A 10,633-nucleotide genomic window follows, 5' to 3' on the forward strand; every position below is an offset into this window, starting at 1 on the left:
ATATATATACAGACAAGGTTTCCTGATAACTCCAATGTACTTAGTTGTGGTTTGACAAGGAAACTTATAACTCCAATGTACTTAGCTGTGGTTTGACAAGGAAACTTATAACTCCAATGTACTTAGTTGTGGTTTGACAAGGAAACTTATAACTCCAATGTACTTAGCTGTGGTTTGACAAGGTTTCCTTATAACTCCAATGTACTTAGCTGTGGTTTGACAAGGTTTCCTTATAACTCCAATGTACTTAGTTTGGTTTTACGTTGATGATGACCCGCCGGCCAAATATGAAGAGAAAAAAAAAAGAAGAAGAAGATTTTGGGTAGTTGATTGTGACACCAATGCATAGACAAATCAAGTGGCTAGAAAGTTGATTTCTAAGCAGCTTTGCTCCTTGGGTTGTAATTTTATCTTCAGAAACTTGGGGATGCCCCAAACCAAAGAAGCGTCTCTCTCTGCATCTGAATTTATGATGCTGAGACAAGCAAAACTTGTGGGAGTAGGCCTCATAACACTCCTCCATGTCCGTTTTCTTTCATTTTGCGCTGCTACTGAAAATCAGCCCTGCAGGCACTCTTCTTGCGGAGATATTCAAAACATCAGCAACCCATTTCGATTAAAAGGTGACCCGCTTGGCTGTGGTCATCCTGATCCTGCATACGAATTGGCTTGTGAAAACAGCCGTACAATCTTATATGGGAAATACCATGTTGCGGAGATCAACTACGATAACTATACCATCAGAGTTGTAGTTGTTGGGCTAGAGAAGAGCAACTGTTTCTCCCTTCCTCTCTATTCCTTGACAGCAGATCATCTAGATGGATATAAATATCCTGATGAACTGGATACTGTAGTTTTGATGAACTGCGCAAGACCAATCTTTGATCAATACTACATTCCTATTGTTCCTTGCAACCGCACCGATGCTACTTTCTCTTCCTCACAACCATATGCTTATGCGCTAGCTGGACGCTACATGGATGTGAGAGATCTTGCATATTCGTGCACCATTGGCTTGACTGTTGTCACTGGCAATTTCATGGCTGTGTCAGAGCCCAGCAATCTTTTAAGATCAGATTTGCAAGAAAAGCTGCTTATGGGGCTCCAGCTTTCATTTTTGAGCTCTCGCTGCCATGAATGTGAAGCAAAAGGCAGATGGTGCATGCCAAATTTCAGCAACAACACTATACACTGCCTTGATGATGATGGAAGAAACTGTGAGTGCTGAAAATTTTCAAATCAAATGGCTGATGAACACTAATATCAATTTTAAAACAAAAAAGAAAAAAATAATCATTGGAAATCCAACTATACATTGCAATTATAAGTAATTAGGATAACTAAACACAATCTTATGTTTGCTAAGGGTCTTCAATTTCTATAACTAATTTCAGTTGCTTGATTTAATCATGCAGGGCTTAATAAGTTGAAAAATGTACTGAGGCCAGTGATCGCGTTTTTTGGTAAGGCCTTTGGAGTTTCTTTTATCGTCTTTCATTTTTAGCTTTTGACAACTTCCATTTATTTCTTTCTTCTTGTATCTTTCCCATTTTGAATTTTGTATCTTCTCTTGTTAACAGTTAATACACTTAGAAGTCCCTATACAACCCAAGGTAATCCTTAATAGTTCCAATTATTGACAACTCATTTTATTTAAAAATCTTGAAATTGTTGTCTTGATTTTAACAATTATATTCTTGGAAGACAAACTTTTTTCTTTTTTGTTTTAAATGAAGTGTTGTTTTACACTTGGCTTTGTATGTAAATGTAGACTGTACAATTATTTTCGTTTCTGGTAATAAGGCTTTCGATCTTCTATAGCTAAAAGTACTGCTGATTACTGGCTTTAATCATGCAGGACGTGAAGATGCTTTTGACCAATCTGGGTTTTCTGGGACCATGATTGCAATTGGTACGGCTTTGATAGTTCCTTCCATCATCTTCCATGATTTACAAATTGAAATTTTCATCATCATGCTTCATATTTTCTAATGTTGAATCTACTTTTTCTCTAATAATAACAATCCCCCTTTTATGGGCCTCATTTCTAATTTAGTCCATGTTCCCTCTTATTAGGTGCCTGGTTTCTTGAAAAGACCGGTAAGACCTCAAAGTTCCGATTCTTACTTTGGTGTGGGATGAACGTGATCGGTTTTTTGTCTATCATCGCGAATAATTCTTGCTTTCAAGATTGCAGATTGCAAAATTCTTTTGCTTGAATAAAGGATTTCTCTTGGTTCGGTTGATCAAAATTAGATTTGAATTTAAATTTCAGTTCTATGAAATTCAAAATTTTACTTTTTCTATGGAATTATCTTTTTGAATTTGAAAGAATTTCATTTAATCCAAGTCCATGGAATATAATGAATTCAAGATACTGAAAATTGAAATTTTTAGCAAGCAAATGCATCTAATTTCCTCTCCCATTGAAACAAATGTATTTGTTTGATTTGATAACTAAATGCCTACGATTATAAACTCTAAAATATTCATTTTTTTTTTCATGTTGATCTATTAGTCATAGCAATCATTGGAGGACGCTTTCTACTTGGGATATCTTGTCTTTTTGGCTATTTAATCTACAAGTTTCGACGAAGACATTTATCATTAGATGATGATATTGAAGAATTTCTTCAAAATCATAAGAATCTCCAACCCATCAGGTACTCATATTCACATTTAAAGAAAATAACTAACAATTTCAGGAATAAGTTAGGCCAAGGAGGCTTTGGCTCTGTGTATAAAGGAATACTTCAGAGTGGCCGCATTGTAGCAGTAAAAGTATTGGTCATGTCAAAAGCCAATGGACAAGATTTTATCAATGAAATCGCCACAATTGGAAGGATTCACCATGTTAATATAGTACAACTTGTTGGATTTTGTGTGGAAGGATCAAAATGGGCCCTTATATATGACTTTATGCCAAATGGATCACTTGATAAGTTTATCTTCCTTAAAGGAGAAAAACACATTCCTTTAAGTTGGGACAGATTGTACAAAATTGCACTTGGAGTAGGGCGTGGGATTGAATACTTACATCAAGGGTGTGACATGCAAATTCTGCATTTTGATATCAAGCCACACAATATTCTTTTGGATGAAGACTTTACACCAAAAGTTTCGGATTTTGGCCTTGCAAAATTGTATTCAACAAATGAAAGTGTTGTATCTCTCACTGCAGCTCGAGGAACATTAGGATACATTGCTCCAGAGTTGTTTTATAAAAACGTTGGACATGTGTCGTATAAGGCTGATGTTTATAGTTTTGGAATGTTGTTGATGGAAATGGTGGGAAAACAAAGGCATTTTAGTAGACATCAAGAGGAAGATCTAAGTGAATTATTCTTCCCATCATGGATTTATGATCGAATTGAACAAGGAGAAGATATGGAAATGGGAGATGTCACAGAGGATGAAAAGAAATATATATGGAAGATGGTCATAGTTGCATTGTGGTGTGTGCAAATGAAGCCCATGGACCGTCCTTCTATGAGCAAAGCACTCGACATGTTGGAAGGTGACGTTGAACTATTGCAACTACCTCCTAAACCTACCTTATATTCTCATGAAATATCAGCTTTGGATCGGGAGAACAAACCAATGGGGGTTCCAATTTCCTCACATAATGCAAGTATTACAATTAGCTTAGATGGGAGATAACTCAACAATGTATCTACTTGCAAATGCTCTCTCTCTCTCTCTCTCTCTCTCTCTCTCTCTATATATATATATATATATATATATATATATGCAAATTAATGTGCCATCTAAACAACATGTAAGCCAATTCCCTTTGTTTTTAAATTCTTAGGTAAATATAGTTATAAAGCTTGGAGAAGTTTGAGTAATTTATTTTGTAATGCATCGATTTGCGGTAACCCTCACAATTCAAAATTCATAGGCCAATTTTCAACATTTCTTCTTAGTTGACATGTAGGATGATTGATAGGAATGCATTTTTATATGATGAAAATCACAATGCGAAATTGATGTAACTTCTGCCTCTAAATGGGGTTGTTTATTGAATTTTTATTTTTGAATCAAATGAATATGAAATACCCTGACAAAGGGTTGTCTCGTTATAAGATCCAACACCTAGTTTAAAAAGAGTTTCAGCTCCTTTCACCATGTGAGATGCATGGGAGGCAGAAACTACTTTTTATAGGGGAATATTATGGGTAAATCTGGTATTGGGGTAGTAAAAATATTACGTGTTGGAAGGCTACCATATTGCTCTTAGCCAATGAGAATGGTGGTGCTGGAATAGCAACGGAAGCAAAGAGAGGATAGGATTTATGTTTGTGTATTGCAAAAGCTTAGGTTAAGAAAAGAGAAAAAAATGTCACTTTTCCCTTCTGACATAATTGTCTTAGAAAAAATATTATGTTAATAACAAACACTTCTAAAAATGTGCAAGACTAATCAAGTAAAAATAAAAATAGACAGTTTTAGTTTGAAACTCATGCAAGACTTGACAAAAAGTAACATTCTCGAATGTTACCAGTTCCGGTACATAGACCAAACGATACAATGCAAGTAAAAGTTCCTTGATTCATGGAGATATAGAACAACATATAAGTTATCATGCTTGAATGTCCACCATTTAAGTCTCCAACTGTCATTTATTACTTTACAAATCATGATAATTTTTCCTATGAAGTACCTTCGATATAAAGCCAATCCATAAGTTCTCTTAAAGCCACTTATTAATTCTCCTGTCCATTTATTATATTTTTGTTTAGGAAAAAATCTCTCTGACAAACAATATTATCTAAATAGCAACAATAACCTTACATAGATGAATGAGTACAACATGGTCAATATCTAGGTTGCATGCTCATAGTAATAAAAAGGATAAATTAGTTTTCACTCTATTAATTCTGAGATGACTGCCAACTCTTGTTGAAGAGATTTTTTACGTCTTCTAATGTTTGTTCTTGTTGGATCTATGGAAGCAAAAGGGTTGGGTGGCATGGTTAACTTGTCTCCTCCTTCCAACATTTGACTCAACTTTTATAGAAGAGCGATCTATTGGATACCATTGAATGCACCAAAGTCCCATAAATTGTTAGCTTCTTTGCAATTTTAATGTCTTCCTCTTCCTCAATTCGAATACACACCTCTTCCCCTATATCTAACTGATTATAAACCCATTCTGGGAAGTATACTTGGCTAGTCTTCTCCATTGTGACATCAATATTCTTCCTTCCTCCTACCATTTCCAGTAGCAACATTCCAAATCTATAAATATCTGACTTATAGGACACATTTCCAAAGTTCCTTGATAATACTTTTGGTGCAATATAGCCCATGGTCCCTCTTGCTATTATCATTGAAACTGCACTTTGTTCCTTGGAACATAATTTGACTAGACCAAAATAAGAGATTTTTGATTTGAAGTTTTGATCAAGCAAAATATTATGAGGTTTGATATCAAAATGGAGAATTATTTTATCACAACCTTGGTGAAGATACTCAATTCCTTTGGCTATGCCTAAAGCAATATTTTGAAGCTTCTCCCACCTAAGTTAACAACCCTTGACAAATTTTGAAAATATATACTTCTCCAAAGACTCATTTGGTAAGAACTCATAAATTAAAGCTCATTTAACTCCATCAGCACAAAATCCAACCAAGCGAACCACATCGACATGATGAATCCTACCCATTGTTCCCACTTCATTAATGAACTCTTCTCCATTTTCTTTTAAATTGTTTAGGATCTTTACTGCAACAAGAACATCACTAGAAAGCTTTCCTTTATACACAGTTCCATAACCTCCTTGACCTTATTTTTCCTTGAAATGATTTGTAATCTTCTTAACATCAGCGTAGGAGTATCTTGAGGGCTTGAGAGCTTTATAGTCTTCTATAGCCTGTTCTGTCTTTTTTGTATTCTCTCTTTCTAATTTGTTTGAGCTATACACATGATAGTGTGATGACTACACGCATCAGAAGACAGAAACTGAGGATTACCGCTGCATGTGATCAGAAAAAAAATAAAAATAAAAGAAAGAAAAGGTTTTTCTAAATAGATGCTGAAAGAGTCAAATACTAATCTTTTCATTCTTCCTAATCCTTAATCAAAAGGAAGTATGAGTGAGTAGAAAGTCACCTGTAACCAGTTTGTTTTTTGATACACCTGTAAGGAAAATAATATAATTATTAGATTGTTAAGCTTGGAAAGTCACAGTGCTCACCATGGATCTGTCACACTGGTTCAATCCTAAGTTAAGAAAATAATAATAAAAATAAGAGTTCAAGCATGGGAATTCTTGCTTCACGTTTTCCTCAGTAATGATCACCTTTTCAAACATAAAATACAAATTCAAAGAAAAGAAAAAATACACATATATTTTATTTATAACTATATTTTCATTCCCTCTTCTGTTATTATTTTTCCTTCTGCTTTGATATTTTCAAGATCAAATTCCTATATAATTTATCCACAACAAACGAAACCCCCTAAAGTAAGTAGTATGATCAGGAAATAACACAGAGGAAGCAGATCGATTATAGAGGAATGAATTCATATAGTACCTTTTTCTGGCTTATCAATACATTCAGTTTCAGGTTCTTTGCCAACATTGCTCTTCAGTCTGCATTTCTTGCCTTGTCTTTCGCAGTTTCCACATATCAATTCTGACCATGTTAAGGAAAAATCATTTTCCCCATTAACTATATCATCTGGGAGCGTAACGTTGTAAATCTTGTGGCAAGAGGATAGGTCCAAGCGGTCAAGATTATAGTAAGAACCAACATCATAGACTGGGTTGCTGAAGAGAATGGTGCAAGGGATGGACAAAAAGTAATTTGAGCTGTCTGTTTTATTTGAGAAACAATTGAACAAGGTGTAGTCACTTATTTTCTAATATGTACTAAAATAATTTATTTTTTTTTATAAAAAATATAATTTATAATTTTATTATAATATTATTATTCATGTTTTGCTAAAAGCCGTATATTTATTTTTTTTAATTTATTGGTAATTATAAAACTATTTTCATTTTTAATAAGATTTGAATTACATTTAAATTATATTATATAAATTGAATTTACAATATTCTTACAAAATCTAAACAAAAAAAAAAATTTAAAAACAACTTATCCAAATAAGTCTTTTGTTTTTCATTTTTTAAAATTGTTTTTAAAAACAACTTGTCAAACATCCCGGCCCTATTTGGGAAGTATTTTAAAAAATTGTTATGAAAAAACAGTTTTTGATATTTTTAGAAACAAAATTACGTTTGAGAATTGAATTTTGAAAAATAGTTTTGTTTTTCAAAAAACAAAAAAACATGTTTGATTGGGTTAATAAAAATTTTAGAACGAACAAAAAAAAAACAAAAAACATGTTTGAAAGTTTTTTTTTAAAAAAAAAAAATGAGTATTTTCTTTAATTAACTTGATATTGTAATTATATAAATAATTTTTAGATTCATTTAAATTAAAAAAAAAAAAAAACCTATTCTATATATTATGAAATTTATTTGCGTGAGTTATATTTTTTTTTAAACAAAGGATTACTTTACTAGTATATTATACAGCATGGAAGTCTACAAATTTGTCCACCACTACTTCACCTCATCCTTGGACTAATTGTTCTTCACTGCTTGTAGTCATTCCCTTTGCATACACCTTTGGTTTATACTCACTTTAAAAGTAGTCATTACATGAAAACCCCCATGTCAAAGCACACACTACAATGAGAAGAATGTTTCGTTGTAGTCTAATTGATGAAAGGCAATAAAGGGACTCATAAATCTGTTCATCTACATCATTTATTTCATCCAATGAAAAGGTATCAACCATTGATGTCATTTCAGATTTCAAGTATTGGTACATTTCAGATCATTACAAGAGACTTTTTGGGTATCTACAAGCAAAGAATAAAGCGCAAACTAGCAGGAGATAGACTCAACAAGCGAATACAACACCTTCTCTCCTTGTCAGCCCACCATTGAACAATTGAGCCGAACCTATCCCAATGGTGTAGTTAATACTTGGGTCAGGCCTACTTCCCTTGGAAGTTGTACAAATGGTCTAGGAAGAATTTGTAGTGAAGCACTCCAATGCTATAAGCACCTGCAAATCAAAGAAAGGGAACAGACAAAAACCATTTTTTGTTACACTACAAGAACTAGACCAAGAGCAGGACTTGTAAAATCACAGTAATACAAAACCGAAGGTCCAAAACCAATGGCCCATTTGCAAGAAATGAGAAATCAAATTAATGAAACACAAATCACAATCATTTTAAATAGAGCAGAGGTCATTCAAAACCTACGGCACTCTAGAAGATGCGTTAATGAACCAGGAAATATTCAAAGAAATCATAAAAGTGATCTATCTTAGGCTAATGTTAATATAAAAGATTTATAATTGCAAGAACATATGATTCTCCATTTGATTGCTGCTATGAGAAATTGAAATATTGAATCCAACATTCAACAAATGAAAAAGACAAAACAATTTCTTTGTCTTTTCGAAACTACAAAGCAAGATAAGGGCTTCAAAGTGTTTACCCTTTTTCATGGTCTTAGTTTTTTATCAACCAAAATGGAGAAAAAAAAAAATATACAGTTGAGAATCACTGGGAAAAAATGGAGAAAATTAACAAGTCTCATATTGAATAGTGAAAACAATAATGATAAATGCAAGTGAACATCAAGATAAAGGAACAAGAAAAATCACTTCAAGACCAAATTTGGAACCCATATCGAATTCAGAAAAAATACAAGAAACCCATATCAAAATCAACAATAAAGAGGAAGAAAAACACCAAGGCAAAACAATATAAATTAAATACAAGATGAAAGCTATGAAAATTCCAGCCCATCTAAATGGACTTTCACATCTTTTTATTTTATGTCTGTTGGCTGTTTTCACTTAGAGAGTCACACAACTTGCAATAGGCAAAGATTAAATCCAAATGGATTTTGAAGAAAACAATTAAGAATTTGAAAACTTCAATTACTAGCTAGTTCATATAATAATTGCAATAATATTAGTAGGTATGCTTATGTGAGAAGAAACAAAAATAATCCATAGTCTATTGCCAAAATGTCTGTAAAATATATAAGAATGGTGTTGGTAGATTTTTTATTTTGAAAAATGTATCTTCTCTAATATAATACAGGAAGCCAAAATATAAATTTAATATTAAGTATCTTGTGTTTGCCCAAGAATGAGGCCTTCCAAACAATTGACTTAGCAATCAATTCCTAAGCACTCTGAGCAACCAAAGGTCCAAAACACCTGCAACATGGGCTGACTTTTGTTTTTTTAATAATTATTGGGGTCTCACATCTCTGGAAGAGAATGGATTTGAGAGCTTAGGTTAGGAGGAAGGTGAGCTATAATATTGGATCTAAAAATGTAGAAACTCCATTCTGCATACTTGTTAATTTTGAAATGCATCCAGAAGTGATTATTACCAGTACTGCAAGTTTAAGTTCAATCATTAATTGCATTTACCAGTTCTTGTATATAATGTGAGTATACAGAAATTAAAGGGTAGGGTCGAAAACTGATCTGTGATCCAATATCATAACAGAGGTAATGAGAACCACAAGAACCCATCACAACCTTTCAGTATTTTCTAGAATGAACATCAGAAACTTTTTTCCTCTTTCTGGTTTTTTCTCCTTTTCTGGTACTTTGTTTTTAGACCCAGAACTACCAAGAACTTGCGAATCACTGCTCTTATGGAGAAAAAAAAATCCCTAAATCTTATAAACCCCAAGAAAAAAAATCCAGATTTTCTCAAAAACCAAACAGAGTAACCAAGAAGAAGCATGCTTGAAAACTAAAAGCCCTACAGAAATTTCATGATAAATTAGACAAGAGTGAAGCTAGGGTGGCGAATCGCACCTGGGATTTCCGTCCATGAGAGGGATTTGATAGAAAAAAAATGAGCGAATCGCACCTTGGTATCGTGCTGGTAGAGAGACTCGTAGTAGACGTGTTGGAGGTTGCAGACGTGTCGGAGGAAATATCACAGGGACAACACGGAGAACACCAAATTGAAAACACGGAGAGATGCCGTTTTTTCTTTGTTCTCTGAACAGTAGGAAAAACAAGGGAAACAACTTTTTGTTGTTTTTTGAAAAGGGCGATTCGAAAACACGGAGAACGATGGGAATCAAGAGAACAACCACTTCCCAAACTTGCTTTTTGTGTTTTTTGTTTTGTAGAATAGAAAACAGTTGTCGGAAACACCAATCAAATAGACCCTTATTTTTACAAAATATTAAAAAATTATTTTTTATTTTTTAATTTAAAAGTAGTTTTTGAAAACAAGTTTTAAAAAATATAGTCAAACCGGCTGTTAGTGATGGACATTTCAACAATAGTCTGGTCATTGTGGGATTGTTTTTTATCATCAACAATACCGCACTTATTATTGCCAAAATAAACTGATGAAGAAACCCTTTTATAAGCTTCCTCTCAATCAAAAGGTTTTGAGTTAAATTAGGTACAAAAGCAAAGGCTCTAAAGCAGGGATTTTCTTACAACCATCCCAAGCCCGGCCCAATAAATTCATTGGGTTGTAAGTTGTAATCCATAAAAGATTTTCGCAGGACAGAAAAATAATAAAATAGATAAGTTTATTAAAATAATGGCTGCCTTG

At 33.3% G+C, this 10,633-nt stretch overlaps 1 protein-coding gene and 1 long non-coding RNA gene across 2 annotated transcripts; one reads left to right on the forward strand and one right to left on the reverse strand.

Annotated features, from left to right (window-relative positions):
* The first annotated feature begins 427 nt into the window (after nucleotides 1-427).
* On the forward strand, nucleotides 428-1,992 carry LOC104882074 (uncharacterized). The gene is made up of 3 exons (XM_019225928.1): nucleotides 428-1,217; nucleotides 1,416-1,463; nucleotides 1,859-1,992. The coding sequence occupies exons 1-3, from the start codon at nucleotides 428-430 to the stop codon at nucleotides 1,990-1,992; spliced, it is 972 nt and encodes a 323-aa protein (XP_019081473.1).
* Nucleotides 1,993-7,752: 5,760 nt separating this feature from the next.
* LOC104882046 (uncharacterized) lies at nucleotides 7,753-10,199 on the reverse strand. The gene is made up of 2 exons (XR_787872.3): nucleotides 9,874-10,199; nucleotides 7,753-8,085 (listed from the first exon to the last, which is right to left on the reverse strand). It is a non-coding gene; the product is annotated as an uncharacterized LOC104882046 (long non-coding RNA).
* Between the last annotated feature and the right edge of the window lie 434 nt (nucleotides 10,200-10,633).

The sequence above is a fragment of the Vitis vinifera genome, chromosome 16, assembly GCF_030704535.1.
Source record: "Vitis vinifera cultivar Pinot Noir 40024 chromosome 16, ASM3070453v1".
In the NCBI taxonomy this organism is placed as follows: domain Eukaryota; kingdom Viridiplantae; phylum Streptophyta; class Magnoliopsida; order Vitales; family Vitaceae; genus Vitis; species Vitis vinifera.